We start from the raw sequence: 22,342 nt of genomic DNA, 5'->3' as shown, positions 1-22,342 counted from the left end.
ATGAGGAAAGTGTCCTTGGCAGCAGAGGCAGCGGATGACTGCGAGATCTTGGATGGAAGATTTGGGTTTCTTTTCTGAGAGCGAGAGACTTGGATGAGATGCACTTAGAAGACGGTTCTGTTCTAATAGGAGGACACTAATTATTAAAGGGGACAGACAACTCTTTCCCTGAGAAGAAATAGGAATTAACATTGTTAGCCACCTCCATTTCTCATTGGTCTCCTAAAACTTTCTTTTTTTTTTTTTTGTTTTTTTTGTTTTTTTTGAGACAGGGTTTCTCTGTGGTTTTGGAGCCTGTCCTGGAACTACCTCTGTAGACCAGGCTGGTCTCGAACTCACAGAGATCCGCCTGCCTCTGCCTCCCAAGTGCTGGGATTAAAGGCGTGCGCCACCACCACCCGGCTCCTAAAACTTTCTACCCCCCGGTTGCTGCAACATATGTTTAATGTTTAATAAAATAGTTATAGAAAATTAGAGACAACCAGTGTATCTGCCACTTATATTTTTAAGATCAGCTTTCTAGGGCTGACATTTGCAAGGAAAGAAAGATTATTTTATGAGTACAGATAGGGTCTGGTGGGCTCATGCCTATAATTCTGGCACTTGGGAGACTGAAGGAGATAGGTCATGGAACTGTAGCTAACCTGGGAAAACCAGACAGCAGACATGCACATATAGATGAGTGGCTGGGCGAGTGACTACACACACCATCATAACCAGCATGTGAGATGTGGCACCCCTTAGTATCCACAGGGAATTGGTTAGACACACCCCAGGGCTCCAATATCTGCGGATGCTCAAGTCCCTTATACAAAGCAGTACCGTATCTGCACATAACTTTGGTACATCCGCTAGCATATTCTAAATCACTGCACTGTTCAGGGAACAATTACCAAACCCTGCACGCTCCGTTCATACTTGCAGCCCTTGTTTGGTTGCGTGTTGAGTAATTGATCATGTGAGGTGCCTTCCCCAGTTCTCGTTTGCTGTCATTTTTATCTCCTCTGCTCCCACCTGCCTCCCCAGGTCACCTCTATCATGGAGATTTGTTCTGTCTGTTCTAGAATTTCATAGAAACAGATTGTGTAATTGAATCTAGATTCTTTTTGCACTAGACAATGTCCAAAATTGATTCTGAGAATATTCTGCCGTTGTTTTTTTTTTTTTTTTCTTTTTCACACTAAGTAGAATCCCATTCGTTGAACTGACTTCAGCCTGTTTATCCACTTGTCAGTTTGGGAACACTTGGGTTCTTTCCAGCTTTTATGTCTGCTGGGTAATAGCTGTGGACATTTGTGTACACGTCTGTCGGACACAGCTTTGTTCCCCTTGCACAAATACTTTGGCAGGGGACTGCTAACAGCGCCGTAAATATGTGCTTGACTTCATAAGAAATGGTGAAAATGTTTTTGAAAAGTGTTGGCCTCAATGTGCTCATCACATGCTGCCAGATAAGAATTTCTAATTATACTACCTTCTCGCCAGCTCTAAGGCAGTTCTGTTCCTGACCATTTCAGTGAGCTTGGTCCCGTGTTTTTCCTAAAAACGAAGGATGATGAACATTTGCCATGCGATCATCGCCTTTTCTGGATTTGACAGGGTACGGACACTGCCAAATGCCCTTCAGAAAGAATGCAGTACTTGCTGGCATCAAAGACCTTGCCTGTCCCCCCTGTTCTGTTCCCTTTTTCCTTTTTTTTTTCTGAAGGTAATCAGTGGTCTGTGGTTAGTATGCTTTTTTCATGAATGTGTTTTAAATTTTCATTAGCATTTGTATGTATACAAAATAGTATTAAGCAATGTCATGTGTGTTTTGAAGCCTCCCCAAAATGCTCCGTTCTGTATTTACACTCTTGCAATTTGCTCCCCCACTCTCCATTTTTGAGGTTTACCCATGTTGCTACAGGCGGACCTAGTTTGTTCTATCCATCGCAGGGTTCTCTAATGCGAAGATTCTACCTGTATCCCTACAGGCTGGTGTTCTGATGTGCAGCCTGTGCTAGTCTCCTTGTAGGCTTGTGTGCGCATTCCTCTGGGGCTAGTACCTAGAAGGAGCGTAGTCTTCTGAGAGGTGCATCTGGACTTTGCTAGATCGTGCCAAGTGGTTTCAAAGAGATTCCAAAAATACATGCTGCCATCCACCGAGTGCCAGAATTCCCAATTCCCATTTCAAGGCAATCAGGCTCGGTTCTGCCACTGAGGGTTTACAGGGCCACATCTTGGGTTAGTCTTGTATTTATGGGTCCTTTGTTGCTAATATTGTTGGGAATGTTTCATATGTTGGTGCCCCATGCGCGTGTCCCATCCTTTCAGCCTATGCAGCTCAATTTAACTGTCATGCTAGCTTATAATCCTTGTTTTATCATGCATTTTCACTGTGATATGATATCTTTCTCATGGAAATTTCCACAATAATCTAATCAAATTTATGAACCTACACTTTTTGTCTTTTATGTCTTAGGAAATATCTTCTTATCCATAGGTCGTAATATGACCTAAAGTACTCTTCCTAAGTAAATAGGGGAAGGGTGCTGGAGTTTGAACCCAGGTCTTGTGCATGGTAAGCAAATATTCTACCACTGAGCCATGCCCCAGGCTCTTTTCACTGAGTTGATGGGTACTTTACCATATTTTTTTGCATGTCTGTGTTCTGTTCCCAAGCTGGCTCTTCTGGTTGGAGGGCGGGACTGTTTGTGAACCAGCTGCTCATCATTTTAATTATCATGGTGCTATAAGAATTCTCTGAAGGAACAGGTCCCTACTCTTCTCAAGTGTTTCTGGTATTTGTGACATTCACAGTTTCCACTGAATTCTAGAAGTAGCATCTTGTTCCAGGAACAACCTTTGGGATTGATGTTGAAATGGCATTATATTTCACTTCTTTATTTATTTTTGAGACCATCTTGCTGTGTAGCCCTAGCTTGCCCGAAATTTAGTGTGTATACCATGCCAGCTTAGACTTGTAGGTAAGCCTTTTGCTTCTGCCTCCTGAGAGTGCACAGCACCATACCTGGCTGGCACTGTGTCTTGTGATTATCTTGATGTGATAGTTAATCTTGATTGTCCTTTTGACTGGCTTGAAAGATGCCTAGGAATCTAGCAAGACACATCCTTGGGCTTGGCTGAGAGGGTATTTCCAGAGAAGGTTGGCTTGTGGGAGAACAGCTGAGGAGAAAGATAAGCCCTGACTGTGGACAGTCCCATCTCATAGGACCCAGATAAAATGAAGGAGGATGGTGGAGAAGGCTGGTGAGTATAGGCCTTGTCTTTCTTCTTCCTGGCTGTTGTGGTGGGAGCTGTTTGGCTCTTCCCTGACACACCCACCACCACGACAGACTGAAACCTCAAAAACAGTGAGCAAATAGGTCCTTCCCTTATGCTGTTTCACTTGGGTATTTTGAAATCAAGTTTTTCAAATGACCATACTAAGTAGTGTGTTTTAGGGTGTATATCTCAGACTATCCTTTATTCTTCTTCTCCATTCCCCCTTGCTGGTGGCCCTGTACCTCCACACAAAGACACCCCCCATTCTGCTTTCATGTTACATATATCCTGTAATTCTTTTGTCCCCCAACCTTGGGGTTTCTTAATACTTCCTCATAGTCTCCCTCAGCCCCCCAACTCTGTGTGTTCATATATGTGTATATGCACACATATGTCTATGCATACATATGTATATGCACATAGTCATTCTCCATATACATCTTGTACCCAGCGATGATAAACTAACTCAAGAAATTGATATCAGGGAAGTTTGTTGGAGAATTTGAAAAACTTGAAGGAGCAGAGCAGAAAAACGTTATAGTGGTTTAATTATAACCACTATATGGGTGGTTCTGCAGGAGCTCAGAAAGCCAAATGCCTGCAGGAAGGCAGCAAGCAGTGGAGGTGCAGGCGGTTTTATATGGGCATGAGGAATCCATTAGGAACTGGACCAGAGACCATTCACGTTGCATTCTGGTACAAAACTTGTTTACATTTTGTCCATGCCCTAAGACATTGTAGGAGGATGAGTTTAAAGGTGATGTGCTAATTAATTTGGCACAAATGTTTTTATCAGGCAGTCCAGGCTGTAGTATCATCACTTCTGGCTGGTTTTCACCAAATTCTCAGTGGGAATTAAGAAGCACAAGGGAAAGCGGGAGGTGTTTTTTAAATAACCACAAGTTGCCCAGCAATATGGGTGTAAAGTTGGGGCTAAGATGGTTTCTGAAAAAGATCACCAAAAATCCGTTGAGTATTTTGTCCTGACAGTAGGGAAGATGGCTTGAGAACACCTCAGGATTAGCCAAACCCATTTCAGGCTGAAGGGTCTGGAAGAATAAGTTAATTAAAAATGCTTTCCCTTCCCATGTGAAGGCACTTTTGGGGCTCCTTACTGACAAAGGGCCACCTAGGAAATGTTTCTCCATGCATCATTGCATCTTGGCCAGCTTCTCAGGCATGGAGAGCACAGTGCAGTCTTGTTTCAAGATGCCCAACGGTAGTTGTTCAAGCTGGTGTGAGGTGTTGTCATTGTCTACATGATGCTGGTTTTGCAAGCCTGCCAAATGAGAGGGTTTTGTAGGGTCACGGAGGCTTCCACTCAGACTCCAAAGAAAAGTTTTAGAACAGTGATTCTCAACCTGTGGGTTGCAAACCCTGGGATCACGTATCAGAGATTTACACTACAATTCATAACAGCAGCAGAATTACAATTATGAAGTAGCAACTAAATAATGTTATGGTTGAGGGTCACAACATGAGGCACTGTATTAAAGGGTCGCAGCATTAGGAAAGGTGCCTGCAGGGATCCCGACCTTGTCTCATATTGTCTTCCAAAGAGGGCTATATGTGAAGGTATGAAGGTGAAGCTGCCAGCCCCACAAAGAAGTCATGTGGGCTGTTACAGTCAAAGCCACATAGACGAAGCTGTGCAAGCCTGACAGAGCTCATCCCACCGAGCTTGAGATGATCAACATGGAGTCATGGAATTTGCTATTTTCCCTGTAGGTTTCATCAAGCTTTGGTCTGATCCTTCCTTGCTGTTCTCCCCTTTTCCCTTTCGGAATGGGACTATCTACACTGTGCCACGGTTTTTGAAGTATGTAGTTTATTTTGTTTTGTCTTACAGGTGCTTACCACTAATACTTTGCCTTGAGTCTCACAAGAGAGTTTGGACTTGGGCTTTTTACAATGATAGAATTTCGAAGCTATGAGGACTCTGGGAGACGAGCTGCATGTGTTTTGCATGAGATGGACGTGAACCTTCAAGGCACAGAGGCAGAATACTATGGTCTAAATAGGAAATCTCCCCTCCAGGTCCGTAGTTAAAGGCTTGCTCTCTGGGCGATGGCACTATTTTGGGAATTTCTGCAAACTTTAGAAGGGAGAGCCTAACTGGAGGCAGGTGGTCACAGAGGAATATGCCCCCTATCATGCTTCCTGCTCCCCACTAGTGGAGTAATCTTAGCTAAATACTTCTTATTCCCCAGACACAGCCGCCTTCACTTTGGCAAGGCGGCGTGCCCATTCACCACCGTGACAGTGATGTTTGGTTATAGCAGACTACGACATCCATTTTCCCTGTAAAACTTGCAACTGGATTTCTTCTTGGCCTCTGCTTCTTTGATAGAAAAGCAGCAACAAAGAGTAAATCGTGGTGAGAACAATTGGAGGAGTCTGTTTTTTCTGTCCCTTGGTCCTTCCAGATGTTTCCTTCTGCCTTTCCATCTGTCCTCACATACTGTCAGCCCCTGTCAGCTTTCACCGTGATGGAAGGAACACCCCAGGCTGGTCTGTAGAACAGTTGTCATCTTGGGATCTTCTTCCTGAACCTACCCTTAGTTTTCTTTGCTTCTCTTTTGCTTTTTAAGCCATTTCTTGGCTCCCACTCCTTCCAATTCCTTAATTTTCTGACATTTTTAAAGCCCCCCCCCCCACGCAGTAAATTTCTGCTCAGGAAATTCTACTGTCCTGAACCTGCAACTGTAAACATATTCCATAAATGCCATATCTCAGTCTGGCTTGTCACCTGGCCTCCGGGTGTCCCTGAGACAGAGGACTCTGGACTCCTTCCTGCCACTTCCTCCCCACTGGGGGAGAGCGGGTCACTGGATGCCATGGGTGGAAGGGTTCTAGGACATACTTTTCTCACCTCAACCTGACACTTGCCTTTGAGCCTTCCAGGGCCTGAGTTGCCATCTTTAAAAAGCAACTCATTTCCCTTCTTCTCGCCACAGTGCACAGGTTCCAGCTTCCTCCTCCATGTGCTGTCAGCCATTTACCCACTTGCCTTCCATTCTCTGAGATTTTTTTTCTGCATCCTATTAATTGTCAGCTCCTGTTTTATTTTATTTTCCTCTTTGGGGCTTTGTACCCAATTCTTTTCGAGTCCTTTTCACCGAGTGTCAGGGGAGCATGGAGGAGACAAACTGCTTTCATTCAGCCATTGAACCCTGAGTATTTACCATGTGTTCTCATTGTTGCCAGCTCATAGGAATGCTGGTAGTTTCTATGAATAGACCCTGAGCTGCTTGTTCCTTCTGATTGTTTGTATGATTTTTTTTGGATCTTAGAGGCAAACAATTCTAATGCAGGAGGATGTCAGCAGTTTCTCACTTCATAGTCCTTTTATTTCCTATCTCTTTTTGTTGTTGTTGTTGTTGTTTCAATATAGTATTTAAAAATCAATGGTAGTGAATAGCCTTTTTTCTTATTCTTGATTTTAATGGAAAAGCATCCTGTGTTTCCCATTAAATATGAAGTAATTATGATTTTTCTCGTGATGATTTACGAGACTAAAAAAATCCCCTACTATTCCTAATTTGCAGGAGCTTTTACCCCAGCTGGGTACTGACTTCTGGCATGTCTAGTGTTCATTCTGCATGTAGGTTAGTTAGGCTGTGTGTGCACACACCCAGGGTAGGCAGGCTGTACGACCCCATAGATACTGGAGGAGGAGAATCGAGGAGAGAAGAGAAAAAGTGATGCTGTTTGAGCCAGCACAGAGGTCAGACACATGGTGGACAAGCAGCCATGGGGTGGGAAGGGGACCTTTACAGGAAAAGAAAGGAAGCCCAGAATGTGAGGGAAAGCATGTTTAGGAGAAAGAGAGAGAGAGAGAGAGAGAGAGAGAGAGAGAGAGAGAGAGAGAGAAGTTACGATTTTCTAGGTGATTTAGAAAAGCTGCATGGCAGTGTGTGGCCCAGTAAGCTAGTAGGCTAGCGGCAAGGATTCTGGAACCAAAAGAGGAAAAAGTACATTATCTGATTAAAGAACTAATTATTCTTGTATATTTAGCATAGTTAGCCGGTGCTTTTAAAGCATTTTATTTATCATCATTGAGTGTGGATATGTGCTACGTGTGTGAGCGTGTGTGCTGTGCATACCTGCAGAGGTCGGAGGATAACTCTGTAGAGTCAGTTCCCCCTCCACCTTTACATGGGTTCCAGGCCTTGACGCAGGTCATCAGCCTTATGTGACAAGTGCCTGTAGCTGCTGAGACATCTCAGTGGCCCAGCCTGTTTTGTTTTTCCCTTGTAATCTTTTAGTGTGTTGAGTTTGTTGAGTTTTCTGATGCTTTTCACACCTCTGCGTGTCTAAAATTTGCTAATGTTTATTTCAAATTTTTACACTTCCAAGCTAAGTGGGGTTAGGAGGCAGGCTTTTAAATTCCTTCCCTCTTGTGTTATTTTCCTTTGAAGTTGTCTGAAGTTTCTCTTGGGGTGTTATAAATGGAGCTAAATGTTTTCACCCTAATTTCTGAGCAAGATTGTTAGCTATTGTCTACTCCTTAAACATTTGCGAGAACCTAGCAGAAAAACCACACGGGGCTATTAAGGTTTTAAACGTCGATTTTTGACCCCTTGAATTGATTCCTTTGAAGGTTATCGATTTCTACAGGGTTTCTAATTCCTCTTGAGTCAATCTGGACATTTTTATTTTTCTCAAAAGTTGTCACTGGTGGCAAGAGATAACAAACACACAGGTAGTTCCGGGACTTGTTGAAAAAATAGTATCTTTAGCTCATCCCCACTGCCAGCACCCAGAATGTGGAGAAAGATCAAAGGCAAAACATGCTGGGAATTTGTATTATTCAGAAGGAGAAAAAGCTATGGATTAATGCTGTACTTGAAGTCAAGTGTCCTTGTTCAAAATATCAGTGTAACCACTTACATAGTACAAATGGACTTTATAAATGCCAGATTTGTCAAGGAAGATGGGAAATAAAATATTGTCAATGTAAGGCAAGGCAAGAGGGTCAGACAACGCCGTGGAAACCTGGTGAGAAGGTAGTTTGTCTTCAGGGTGGCTCTTGGGCAGCACCCCTTTGAGGAAGAACTGATGGGTGCTCCCTTGGCACCCATATTAAGCACCTGTCACTACTCAAGTCCCTAATGCACTACCCATTTGCTGTCTTTCCCTCCTGCAAGAAGACCAGGCTGGGTTATTGATCTGTGTGCTCAAGGCACCTAACACGGCAACTGTTTGAATAAACATGATGCATGAATAAATAAGGAGACATGTCACTAATTCCTGAAAGGCTGCTCAGTGGGGCTGACCTGCTCCAAAGAGGCAGTTTAATGTCATGGTTGATCAGTGAGTCGGAGACGGGGGAGGTACACACAGTCTTGAGTTCAGCTAGGAAAGTGAGTTGGTGTGAGACATCTCGCTAGCAAGCCCTGCAGCTGCCTGCATGACTGCTACACACTCCATCGGCACATCCCTGGAAGGTATCCTGCATTGGTAAAATAGCCCATGGACCTGACATTGGTGTTTCTCAAGCATGAATGTGCTCGTAGGTCACTGGGCTGCACTTGTCATAACCTGATGATGGAGGAGGCTGGAGTGGTCTTGAATGTGACGTTTATGACAGGCTCAGTGGTGGCCATTCTATGGCTATGCTTTATGTCACAGGTTCAGGCTGTCATTTACACTCAGATGCTCCTCCTGGCACTCAGTAACCAAAAAGGAAAAAAAAAAGGACAATGAGTTAAAATTTAAGTTTTTTGACTTCTTGGCTAGGGTGTGTATAGAATCCAGTGCTGCACTGGCCAGGGTGGGGTGTCCCTCCTCGGCCTCAAAATTTACATTAGCAATCCAGCTTGCTCTGGCTCTTCCTGGAACTGCAAGGGGTGGGACTCACTCCTTAGGTGGCTGCACAGTGACCACCTCTCCCTCGCGTTCCTGTTTCTCAGGCTGAGCGGCACAGCCTGTCAGGACATGCTGCTTCCTGGGAAGCCCTTGTCTCTGTGATTCACATGTCACTGTCTTTGATCTCTGGCTCCACCACACTTTAGGCACACAATCAAAATCCCATTTCCTTGTCTCATTTCAGGTCCCTCTACCCTGTTGTCACTCCGGTCCCCAGGCAGGAATACCACCTTTTTGTTTTTGTGTCAACCACCTGTTATGGGCACACGAGGGATGATGGCGTGGATCAAAGGCTGACACTCACTCTCCTCTTTTTATTTTAGTTCCCTGATTTTAGACAAATGACATAGAACTGGTAGGAAGTGCCTTCAACGGCAGGGCCACAGATACATCAATCCTGGGGCCGCAGGCACCTGCCTTTACAAGTCCTGTTTTCTGGGCCTTACCAACCATCACTGTGGCTCCTGCTTGGGAACAGCATTGGCAGACAGTCTCTTCTATCCACTGTGGCCCTGTGGAGTGGGCGTGGGACAGGTGTTGAGCATGAGGACGGAAAGAGGCTTCTGTCGGAAAGTGATGGAACCGGCCTTTCTGAGGCGGTGCTTTGGTTCTGGGGCTTCATCGAAAGCTTATTTTCCACCACAGAATCCTCTGGCATGGCAGGCAAAGCTGTCATTTGAATACCCTTGGGGCTGTCTCCAAGCCCTGAGCAAGGAAACCTGTCCTGGCTCTTCATTGGCCACACTCTGCCAATGGAAGCGGTGGCTACTTCAGGGTAAGCAGAGGGGATGCAGTGTTAGGAGACAGCCAGAGAAGGGGAGAGGGCTGTGACACAATCCAATGCTGCAAAGGACGTCGGGTAAAGTAGGGGCGAGAGGATTGTACAAGGTGTCAAGCTGGCATGGAGAGGTGGGAATCTAGAATTAGGTCCCTGGTTCTTAGAGCGCATGTGTACTGGCTTCCTTATGCTCTTCTACCATCTTGATGCCCATCTTCTCCAAGATCACGTCTATTTCTTCTGCCTCTGTCTCTCTCCCCTTAATCACTTCTTAGATTCAAAGTGGAGCAAGAGGGAGGGCATTGTTGCTAGAATTTTTCCTCTGCAAAAGTTTAGCTGATAGTCTGGCATGCAGAGCAGAGCCCAAGAAGGCAGGATTTAGGGGTGAGCAACAACACATTGGGGTGGAAGGTGTTTTAGGAGGGTGGGGCCTCTGACCCAGGCTACTGATGGGTGATGTTTTACAGTCCCCAAAGCTGGAGTCAAAAATGAGAAGGTAGGAGCTGGGACAAGCTTGGGATCTGGAATGGAGGAGTAGGGCACACAGGGAGCAGACATCCCTGCTAGGCTGACTGAGCCAGACCGGACAGGCTGAATAGTACCTATAGTTTGTCACAGTTTTCCTCTCCCAATGGAAGCTTTGGCCAAATGAACCAGAGTTCCCAAAGTGCTAGGCCAAGACACACTTAGATGAGTACTACAGTGTGGGATCTGGAATATTCTCTCAAGTTCCTGTTGAGGGCTTAGTCCTTAGGCTGTGTTCCTATTAATAGAAGGGCAAGTCTTCAGGGTTTGCAGCCAACAGAAGTTGGGTCACTGCAGCATACTATGGATGGAGATACTGAGACTCTAGCCTTTCTTTCCTCTTTCCCTGGTTGGTCTCCTAATGACCACGAGTCGAGCAATATTCTCCACCACTCCTGCCAAGATGCTGTCTGCTCCACAGGACCAAAAGTCATGGGGTAAGAACCTCTCAAGCCAGGAGCCAGTATATGTCTTTTCCTCACAATTATTTTGTCGGAGCGTCAGAAAACTAACAGAATCATCTCTGGGCAAAACATTCAGTCCCAGTCCTATGGAGAGAAGACTTTTCCTTTTGCTCTTCTCACTGTTCATGACTGTGGTGAGAAGAGGGTTCTGAATGGGGCTGGGTGAGAGAATGCTCCTCAGGTAGCAACATCCGCCTAAGGCCAATATCCTTGCTGGATTTTCATTGTGACCATTTTTAGGATTGCCATAGTTTCCTAGCGAATGTTAATAATTTCCTATTTGAAGATGAATATAACACTTTCTTTTCAGCCATTTTTAAAGAAAGAAAGTGAGTCCTTTAAAAATATTAACAAAAAGAAAAGCCATATTAAGTTTGCTGGAAATTATAATGGTGGTCAAGGAAAGACAGGCTTTAGGGAGTTACTGGGTATGGGGGTTAAAGATCACTGACTGCAGGGCCAAGTGGATGAGAGTTCAAACCCTTTAGCAGAGTGACTTTGGGCAAGTCATTTCATGTTTCTGTGCTGTGGGTGACTCCATCGTAAAACAGTGATGCTAATAGTGAGTTTCTTGGGTGTCAAATGTTTGGCCCAATGCCTGGCAGTCATTGTCAGGGGTAGTTATTGTTATATGAAATCCTCATCAGCTTGACATACTGACCCCAGAGGCTGGAATTCCTGGGCTAACAGTAGCCGTAGGCCAGCCATGGACCAGGGAGCTCTGTGGAACTAAGCTTTCTGTCAACAGCATTCCAGTAGATATCATCTGTCTAGAATTTGGTGTCAAGATTTTGCCACTTGGGCTAGACAGCTAGGAAGGGCCATTCTGATGAGCATTCTACAGCTAGGGAGCTTGAATAGCTGCCACAGAGGCAGACAGGATGGCTCAGTAGGTTATGCCATGCCATGGCACGCACACCCTTCACACTAGGTGAATGAATGAATGAATGAATGAATGAAACTTAAAAAAGAATAGCATAGCTGATCTGCTTTCTTTAACAAGCCAGTTTGTAATTTCACCCCACAGCTGGGTTTGGGAAGTTCCCACACTTTCCTAAGTGATGATGGTGGCCCATGTCTTAAACCATTTCTGTATATAGTGTGGTTGATGTCAAACGCCTGCTTCTCATCCAGGAACCTGAAGTTTGGCCACATGCTAGGCACGCCGTGCCTGTAACCAGTCCCCAGTAATAATTCTGGACCCTTGGCTCAGAGAACACTGCACACAGGCATGCATGAGGATCTGAGTTCAGATTCTCAGCACTGGAAAAAGCCAAGAGTGACCACTCCCATGCTTGTAAGCCCAGCTCTGTGAGAGGAGGAGGCCAGAAGATATCTGGGGCTTGCCAACTGCAACTGAACTCCAGGCCCAGTGAGAGACCCTGTCTCCAAGAAGTAAGGCAGAGAGTGACAAAGGAGGACCCCTGATGTCCTTTTCTGAAGTCCACGTTTGTGTGTATGTGGCAGGGGCAAGCTCTAGATCTGAGGACTCATGAGCTTCCCTGGTAGACAATGATTATGATTACACATTCTGCCACTGTCACCGCTGGAGGAATTCAGCATGCCCCGTGTGACTCCACCTGTAGAGGATTTCCCTGGGGAGGACTCTGCAACTTGATTGATTTACTCAGGACTTTATCTCTGTCTCCATAGCCCTTCATGGAGTTTGCTTTGTACCCTCTTGCTGAAGTAGGACCGAGAGCTGTTTCCTGAGCCTTACGTGTTCTCTTAGCCAACCTTAAAACCTAGGACTGGTCTTGGGGGCCCTCAGTAGTCTGTCTCTGTCTTCAGATTAAGGAAGGAGACCAGGGATGGCACCAGCAAAAGTCTTCCCAAAACCAAGCAGGAAGAGGCCCTATGAGACAGACTGAGACAGGCGTTGCTCCTGAGGAGAACCAGTCTCTCAGTAGCGTGTAGGGTGGGACTTGCCTTCTTGCAGGACTAGTGTGATATGGCTCTGCTTCTCACTGAGCAGGGTAAACAGCTCCGGAGTCCCTGTTGGGAATCTTCACACATGGCTTATGCCTCAACTATGACTCATATTAGAGCGCTGAAGGACTGAGAACAATCCCAAATTAGTGACCGGGGTGAAGGTGGTGTCAGAGACACCACACCCTGGTCAGTTGTTGCCTGTAACAGCGGCCACCCTCTGAGATAGTGTCAGGATGAAGGAATGTTAAGATCTGCTTCCCTCTGGGGGACCTGACTCATTTAAGGAGTGTGCCTTCAGCTGGGGCTCCGAATACCAGCAAGGGTAGAGGATCTTGGAAGCAGAATACTCAAGCTGTACTGATAAACAGCTGCCATGATACAAGGACCAGACTAGGAGCGTTTGCAAGCACCCTTGCCTTAAGATCGGAGGTTCAATGGCTGGGTTGCTCTGTGGAGACCACTATGGGGGCAGGGTAGCTTCTGTTCAGACTCCCTTCCTGTCCGCCAGAAGGACGCTCCTAGAAGTGGAGGCCCCATTTGACTAATTGGAGGAGTGGGGGAACTAGAATAAAATTGGAGGCAGAGGAGACCCAGCTGACATGGAATGGATGCTTGATTCTATCAGCTCTCTCTAGGATATTCTAGTAAGGATGATACTGGGCCACAGAGTTGAGAGAAGAAGGGTCTGTGGCATACAGCAGGATACACTAGCACAGGTCAGTCCTAAATGCTTTGTGTGCATCTGTTCATTTCCATCTTACCAAATGTATGGCTGTTAATAACAGCATCATTATTATTTCCGTTTCCATGGGGATTACCTGTTCCAGACATTGTCCAGAGAGATCAGGTGGCTAGATTAAACCAGGTATAGATCTGAACTCAGCTCCCAAGTTTAATATAGTGATTGTGTGGGCTTGGTAAACTAGCAAGGTAGATGAAGGTCACCAGTGTCATGCTCCATGGTAGTGATGTCATAGGCTTTCATCATTACGTTTTTTCACTAGTAGACCTTGAAATAAATAGGGAACCACTGAAAAAGTGAACCTTTTAGGCCACCCATGTAGGCCTCATTTCGGTGTTGCAAGTGTTCCGGAAACCCCCTGGTTTTCTACACTTTGGGAAACCCCAATTCACAGTCTTGTTTCTTGAGCTGGGTATACAAACCACAGCGAAAAGCCATCAGTCCAGTTTTGGCACCACTGTTCCCCAAAGCCATTTCTGTTCTCAGATCATGTATATCCTGAAACCGACACACACATCCTCAGGTTCTTCTCAGAGCTCAGCTCACCACACCTCATCTTCATGCAGCCAGCAGCCTCACTTCTTGTGGCTGGGGACATCTGATAGCGCCTTTCAGAGATCTGTCTTTTCCTAATCCCCAGAAGCATGAATGGCTTTTGTGAAGAGGACTTTGCAGCTATAACTACATTAAGGATCTTGAGATTGTCCTGGGTTATCTGGATAAGCCTTCATACAAATTACATGTATCCTTGGTGAGGGGGCTGTGGGAGATCTGAGTCCACGGGGTTGAGAACGAGCATGCCCAGGGAGGCAAAGGCTGAAGCAACCCAGCCATAAGAGGAGTGAGCAGCTACCAGAAGTTGAGCAAAGCAAGGGAAGATTTCTATTACTGTTTCTATTACTTCTTACAGACATCCTACTCAAGTTGACTTCAAAGAAAAAGGGATTCTCTAGATAGATGTAACTGAACATTCCCAGAAAGTTCAGCTTCAGAAAAGGTTTGATCAGGTTGCTTCGTGAATGTCGGTGCACTGTGACATCTCTCTGCCTCTGCTTCCTTTTCTTTTTCTCCATTATGTCTTCTGCATTGGCCATGTTCCATGAGGTGACTTGTCCAGAGGCCACCCAAAGCATCAGGCTTGCATTCTGTTGTCATAGTACCTCTTGCCCCTAATGATTCCTACCAGAATCTAAGGATTTGTTCTTATAGGACTGTCTTGGGTCATGTGCCCATCTTTGAACTAGTCACTCTGGCCAGGGAAAGGGATCTGCTAACTAGCCAGACTGAAATAATTTGTCCCATAAACCATGGGCATGGAAAATGGAAACTTGGGGATGTCTCACCAGTGGCAGGGATATGTTGCACAGATCTGGATGTTGCAAGCTACTTCCATCCTGGTGCATGCAAAAACTGATATGATGCCTTGGGATCCCACAGTGGCTTCTACGCCATTGGATTGCCCTGGGTATTCTGGAGATGCCAAGCCAAGCTCCCCGCTACCCTAGCCTCTGGCACAGGAATCTCCTCCCTTCATCGGTTGGGGAATCCTGCAGCAGTTGCAGCTGCCATCCTGCTGGGACCATCCATTTGAAAGCCCCATTATCAAAGCATCTTTGAACTTTCTGTTGGGCTTCTGTGACTCATGTTGGATATGGGGAGGGAGACCCGTGCTGGGAAATAGGAGAAGGAAATGTGGACCAGCACTCCCCTACAATGGGGCTTTCTTTGTCAGTGTCTTTGTGGGGAGTGGGGGCAACTCACTGGAGGCACAGAAGCCACAAAGGAACTGCTGTGACTGGATGGAAAAAATACAAATTTGAAAAGGCTTCCTGCCCCCCTTCATCTCAATTGCAACCAGGCACCCTGATCCTGGGAGTCTAAAGGAAGCTTTAGCTTTTTGGCCAGGGAGGATGACCGCTTGTCAAACCCTGTTCCACGGTGGGCCAGAAGGTGCCATGGTGAGCAGGGACTGAACAAGCCATGTGACCAGAGTTTCAAAGCCAGATGCACAAGGCTCAGCCCTCGGTGTGGTGCCTGATTAACACCTGGGGAAGATTATGGCTCTGACAAAGTCCCTGGACCACCAAGGTCTCCATGCAGGTGCTGCTGTCCCCAGCTGCAGCCTCATGTCCTTGTATCAAAACATGAGCAGTTAAATCGAATCTGAGCCGATTTCTCAGTGAGAACCCATGACCACAGAACCTAGATGGCTTCAGGTGACCTGCCATAAGGGAGGACATGGATACTAAATGAGGTAACACATGGCTTATTGTCCTCCCGAAGCTAAGCTGAAGCCACCTGCGGACCATTGACATCAGGGTCTGGAAAAGTTTCCAGCACCACCTGGCAGATACACAGCAAACTCCCAGTGCCTGTGCAGCAGACAGCTTGGCACTTATGATCCTGAGTCTCAGGGTATCCCAGCAGCAGGCACCCACCTTGGTATGTATGACCCTGAGTCTCAGGGTATCCCAGATGTGTCAGGCTTTCCTAGAGCAGAGGTGGTGGTGGTGGCAGAGTTGCTGTGAATTTGCTGCAGAGAAGTCAAGTAAGTGTTTCACTGTGTCCTACAGAGAACATGGAAGAGGATTGTAGGGACCTTCCTGGGGTAGAGGATCTTAGGGACACAGAAAGAGAGACAGACAGAGACAGCGAGAAAGACCGAGACAGAAGCATCTCAGTGCTTCTGTGTATCTCTTGATGGGGGTGGAGGGAGTGGACACTCGCTTTCATCAGGATGACAAGGAGGTGGTGGCATCGGTAGGCTCTGCCTGGCTGTTACTTTAGGGGAAACCCCATTACATTAACATTGTGTCACAGTTAGCTCCAGCTGTCAACTTGACACAACCCAGAGTCACCTGGGAAGAGTGAGTCTCAACTGGAAAGTTGCCTCCATCAGATTGGCCTGTGTGCATGTCTGGGGGGGGCATTTTCTTGCTGATGTTGAAGCTGCAGCCCACTGTAGGCAATACCTAGGGTGTGTAATAAAGTAGTTAAGTGAGTTAGTGAACTATGCTTCTCCGTGGTTTCTGCTTTAAGCTCCTGTGCTGGTTTCCCTGTTACGGGGAAGCCCAATAAACCCTTTCCTCCTTCCCAAGTTGTTTTTGGTCAGTGTGTTACCACAGCCCAGAAACCAAACTAGTCACCCTTTCCAGCCCCTTCTTGGCCTATTTTGGAAAATACATCCAGAGAGATAGGCACAGAAATGGTTTGTTTTTGCTAGGCAGGGAAGGTATATCCTTTCTGGGTGCTCTCCTGAGACCTTCACAAAGCACAGGATGTCCTGGAGCCCTGGCCCTTTCCCAGACTGTGCTATAGGTCTCACCATAGAGTAGAGGACTGCTGGCCACCTTCAGGATCCTGGGGGCCAGTGGACATTGTGGGGACTGATATCTCCAGGCTCACTAGAAATGAACGTCAGCTTCTGGAAGCGCAGCATGATTGCAAGAGAAAAGAAAGGGAGGCAGGTACTGAGGGTAGGAGCATCTCGAGCTGGCTAGTTCCAGAACTCAGGGACTCTGGAAGCAGCTAATCCAGCTGCCAAGCAGAATTAGCTGTGTCACCTGAAGTTATTGAAGTCACATGGATTCTGTATGTATGTATGTATGTATGTATGTATGTATGTATGTATGTATGTGGCTTCTGCACATCAGATGCCTTTCATGGGCTTTTCAAGTTTTATGCTGGGCATCGTGGAGCACATCAGCATTTGGTAGGCTGAGATAGGCCAGCCTGGGCTACACAGTAAGACCCCACTTCAAAAACAAACAAACAAACAAACAAACAAACAAACACAAAACCTTGGACTAGAGAGATGGTTCAATGGCTAAGAGTACTTGCCTTGAAAGCTTGGGGATGTGAGTTCAAATCCCCAGAACCCATGTAGATTCTTGGCCAAGTACATACCTGCAACCCTAGGAGGATTACTTGGGTTTGCTGGCTACTAGTCTTCTGATTCAATAGGAGAACCTTTGTCAATAAAGGCAAAGAGTGCTAGATCAACACACCCAATGTGGACCCCCCCCTTACACACACAGTCAAAGCAAAACCAAGTAATTATCATATTCTCTATGATTCAGGAGTGATATTCTGATCAATTACAAAATCCACTTTAAAATTCTTAACATATTATTAAGCATTCCTCTTTTACTGTGGATCAAAGCTCTGAAAGTCTTTAAAAGTTCCAAGGGTGAGCTCTCTGGGGGAATGGATTTGAGTTAGGGTCACTGGAAGCTAACTCTGGTCTAGGTGATAGGCAGCATCAGGGCTTCTTAGCCTTGGTGTGTTGATAATTGGGATAGGGTCTTCCTGTGTTGATGGATTGTTTGGGGTTTGTTTGTTTGTTTTGTTTTGTTTTGTTTGAGAAGGCTGATGCTAGCCTCCCATCTCTCCCTCCTCTTGCCTTGGTCCCCCAAGAGCTGAGATCACAAGCATATGCTACTATACCCAGCTATAGCTGTAGGGTGTTTAGCAGCAAAGCCAGCAGCCTCTCGTGCTAGGCACCTTCATTTCTACTCCCGTGGACACATGGCAATCCTTGGAACTTGTGTGCCATGGGTTACAGGAAAAGAAACTAAATATTGTGTGTAGAATTATAGCTGTAAGTAAGCTGGTCTTGCGATGGAAGGGTATTATAGATCACCTAGTCGGGCCCAGTTTGATCACCAAGGTCCTTGCATGTGGAAGAGAGATGACAGTGTTAACAAGGAGTATTCTGACATGGATGGTTTTAAATGTAGAGGAAAGTCCCTGGCTAAGGGCTGGGCACTGGGCAGTGTTCAGAAGCAGGGAAAGACAAGACGATCTCTAGGAGGAATGCAGTCTATGACCTTGACCTATGACCTTCAAAGTAGTCAGAGGCTAGAAAAGTGTTGTCCCAGGACACATGGAGACTGCTCCAGCAGCCATGGGAGCTAACCCAGCCAGCCCCACTGTGACAGCTAATAAATGTGTCCAAACAGTGCCAAATGGCACTGGGGAGGTAGGGGTGTAGGGGAGGGGAAGAACTACCCTGATTGAGAAATGCTAGCTATACAGAGTGCTGTCTTGTTTCCCTAGGAATGGAAAGGAAGGAGTTTGCCATGTATGGTATGAGGGGAAATGGGTGTCCCCACCCAGTCCAACTAACTCTGTAAGGTGGGAAAGAGAGCGGATGCCAAGCTGACCCCCACCCCCATGCCTCTGGAGCTGCAACTCTATCATCAGGGACGGCATTCCTGTCTGAGCTTGTACATCTTCAGATGGGGGTAGAAAAGAAGCCAAATCGTCTTCAACTGTACTATAAAAGAGAATATATGTGTATATATAAAAAGTCCCAATAAAACACTGAAATGTCAGTCAAGACCTCAGCAAGGAAATCCAGAGAGCAGGCAGCGTACCCCTGGGACTGTTTGTGGGAGTCACGGTGGGAGGGAGAGGCCAGAGAGCCCAGCCTGCGCTGCAGGCCACCAAGCCTGGGCGCCGGGCCAGGCACATAGCCCCTGGTTTCTTGGGCCCAACCCTGTGCTGTAATTCTGTTTATTTCATTGAAATCCATATGGTTCTGATTTCATCCTTGTAGCCATCATCTTGGCGTGGCTTTGGAGCCAACAACCACGCAAAAACGCCTTTGCATTTGTTCTGGAGAAGGTGGGAAGCTATACTCTTCCAGGCTTCAGGAGGTAACCACAAGGCCCAAATCTGATTTCTGGGACCTCTCCAGGAGTTTGGGGAGGGAGGAAAATGGATGAAGTTGGTTCTGATTCTGGCAAAGGACCCCAGGGCTGGGTCTGATGGGAGGAGCTTGCTGAGTGTGCTGTAGATAACCAAGGGTTGGTTCCCTTTGCATCTCAAGCATCTCTGTATCCCCCTGCTTCTTCATGGTGGTCACATGAGAACTATAGGCTTGACCTTTCTTTGCTGGGCAGTGGTTGGCCACATCTGGAGCAAGCTAAAGGTGGGTAAAGGGTTAGGTTGAGAAAAGGAAGAGACGGAGTTCAAGGGAGGTGTGTGGAACAGAGCAAGCTGACTCCTAGTTGGTTCCAGCTGCTGTATCAAGGTCAATGGTTCCCACCTGTCCAGGGTGCATTGAACCACATGCTCCAGAGGTTATGTAATCATAGGCCCCACCTAGAAGTTTCTGCTGTAGGAAGTCTGGGTGGCCCCAGAGCCTACACTTTCTAACAGATTGCCAGGTGAAGTACCATTGCAGCTGCGGCTGCTCATCCAAGAATCACACTTTCAGAATGTTGATCCAGAATCAAAATAGTGTATGTCAAATGGAAAACAATACTGGTAATAAATATAAACAGGGCTCATCTGCGTAGGGGTGAAAACCCCTTGCTTGAGCTGAATACTCTTGACCATCAACTGTTGTTTTTTTTATCGCAAGGTGAAATAATATATTTTTCCAGTTATCATATAGTAAAAGCAACCTTTTTGGCATGTAGTTCTATGAATTTTAACACATATAGGTTCATATAGACACCCCGATAATCAGGATATAGAAATTCCATTGTTTACGAAATGTTCCTCCCATGAGTTCCAGACCAGTTTGGTACATAACAAGTTCCAGGCCTGTCAAGGCCACATAGTGAGATCCTGTCTCAAAACTTTTTTCTTTCTGCATGCCCTTTTCATTCATACCTTCCCCACCCAAACTCCTGGCGCCTTCTCCATCTTCTTGGCTTTGTCTGAGAATGTCACATGAATAGAATAACAAACTATGTAACCTTTGACCCAGCGTTTTAGCATGTGATGTCTGCATTCTGTCAGCTTGAGGCCTGTGGTGAGGTATATATTGCACCACGGTGATGAGGGATGGTTGGAGCCAAGCTGCTCACCTCAAGGCTGAGATGTAAAAGCACTGTCTCCTTCAAGGACAGTGACCAGAACAACTCCCATTCGGCTTCACTTCTTAAAGTGTCTATCACTGCCTGACAGGTAGGAGACCAAACCCCGAACACTCCAGACTTTGGTGGACATTTAAGATCCAACTGCCAGTCACTGCTCTGAAGGGTTGTGAGTCAGACTGTGTGTGCACACTTGTTTTCATGGGCAAATTCCTGTGAGTAGGCGTGCCGAGTCTGATGGCAAGTGTGTGCTTAGCATCATGGCAAACTGCCACTTCATTGTGGGGGGGCACACTGCTTTCTGTGCCCTTGGCCACCTTTGAGAGTTCCCAGTACTCTGCAACCTGCAGCTTCACTGCACTTGGAACCAACAGTCTTCCTTATTCAAGCCTTTCCAGACCACACTTGAGTTCAGAATGAGCCTCAAAAGGATCAGAGACTGGTCCAAGGCACCGGCTTTTATCTAGGATCCTTCTGACTTGGAGACTGTGCTCATTCTTGAGGGTTGGTTGGCTTCAGTGACAGGGAGTTCATTCCACGTTCCACATGCTGAATCTAGGAACCAGGAGCTTGTATGCTGGAGGTGAGGGATGCTCAGCTCTATCCAGGAGGAATACTAAACAAGGAAACAAGGGGGGAAAGATACACATGGCAGAAGGTTCTAGACAGCTCCCCTCTATCACACACACACACACACACACACACACACACACACACACACACACACACATTATTTTAAGCTAGAGGATCCATTTAGTGTCATTCACCCGGCAGTTGACCTCTTGGCTCTCTGTTTTAGGCAGGCAGTGGCATCTTTGTTTCTAGAGACATTCTTGTAATAACACCCGGGCTGCTTCCCTGAGGAACCTAATGGGTTGAGCATTTGTAGTCTGGCATACCTGAACTGGATATTCACACAAACCTAGCTGCTTGGCCTTGGATCCACCTCAGGCGGGAGCTGGCTTTCAGAAGGAACCTGTGCAGCCAGTGAGGCCTCAGCTGAAACCAGAGAGGGTGACTTAATGGAGGAGATTCCTAAGAACAGAGTCCTCCTCTAGAGACCGTCCCACCCCGCTCAGGGGAAGGAGCCCAGCTGTCCTGGAAGGCTGTGGACATGCTTTTCCGATTGCAGAATACTTCGCTTTCATTTTGAATATCATTTGTTTGGTTGCCACGGCAACGTCAAGGCTCTATTTTAATGCTAACCTGCGTGGTTGCAACTTTCTATATATAAATGCTGCTTTGCACAGTGAATTAGCAGATGCCACGGGGAAGAAGTGGATGTGGGAACTGTGGCACAAAAAAAAAAAATGACCAGCCTGTCAGATTTATATGAGGATCAACTTCAGGGCTAAGGTGAGTGGGGACCCTGACACTCTGGCCATCTCTCATGCAGATGCCCCAGGTTAGGAGGAACAGGTTCGACTGTTGACCCGCCAACTCCTACAGGCAGGGAAGGATTTCTTAAATAGCCTTTTGGGTTAGGGGTGGATGCTACTTTCGAGCGACTCTGGTGCCTCTGCTTTCTGTGGTCCTCATGACTTCAGAGAGTCTGGGTTGCATGGTGACCAAGGTTCCAAAAGGGAAAGGAAGCAACTTGGGTGGGGTAGGTGTCTGAGAAGGAGGTGTTCCTGGTTTCTGTGGACTTATCTCAGTGCTCCTATTTGGATCTTTCTTCTTTGGTTTTGATTTTTGTTTTCTTTCCACCATGTGGCGAGTCTCTTTAGAGGCTCCAACTGATGTGCTGGAGTTCTTAGGAGAAACCTGGCAAGGTCTATGGTCAATTGGTATCTTTCTCCTATTGGAGATAACAGACAGGTGACATGTCCTGGCAGAGGTCACACAGCAAGCGGGGCAGAAAAATGGGAGTTCTGTATGGACCTTCTGACCCCCGGATGCCACACTGTGCATTTTCTGCTGCGAGGGCAGGGCAGCA

At 46.5% G+C, this 22,342-nt stretch overlaps 1 protein-coding gene across 3 annotated transcripts in view; it reads left to right on the top strand.

Annotated features, from left to right (window-relative positions):
• Gas7 (growth arrest specific 7) overlaps nt 1–22,342 on the top strand; it is a 233,929-nt gene that overhangs the window by 97,073 nt on the left and 114,514 nt on the right. The window contains exon 1 of one of the 3 annotated variants that reach the window (XM_013347225.2): nt 21,686–21,762. The exons of 1 other annotated variant lie outside the window; for it this stretch is intronic. In XM_013347225.2, the coding sequence (XP_013202679.1) occupies nt 21,739–21,762 (24 nt within the window). In that variant the 5' untranslated portion in view covers nt 21,686–21,738. Of the gene's footprint in view, nt 1–21,685; nt 21,763–22,342 lie in introns of those variants that run through there. One more of the 3 variants, XM_013347226.2, reaches the window with a different exon arrangement.

Source organism: Microtus ochrogaster, chromosome 7 (assembly GCF_000317375.1).
Source record: "Microtus ochrogaster isolate Prairie Vole_2 chromosome 7, MicOch1.0, whole genome shotgun sequence".
NCBI lineage: Eukaryota > Metazoa > Chordata > Mammalia > Rodentia > Cricetidae > Microtus > Microtus ochrogaster.
The sequence above is the reverse complement of the archived record's forward strand: the minus strand, read 5'-3'. Positions and strand labels throughout refer to the sequence as shown.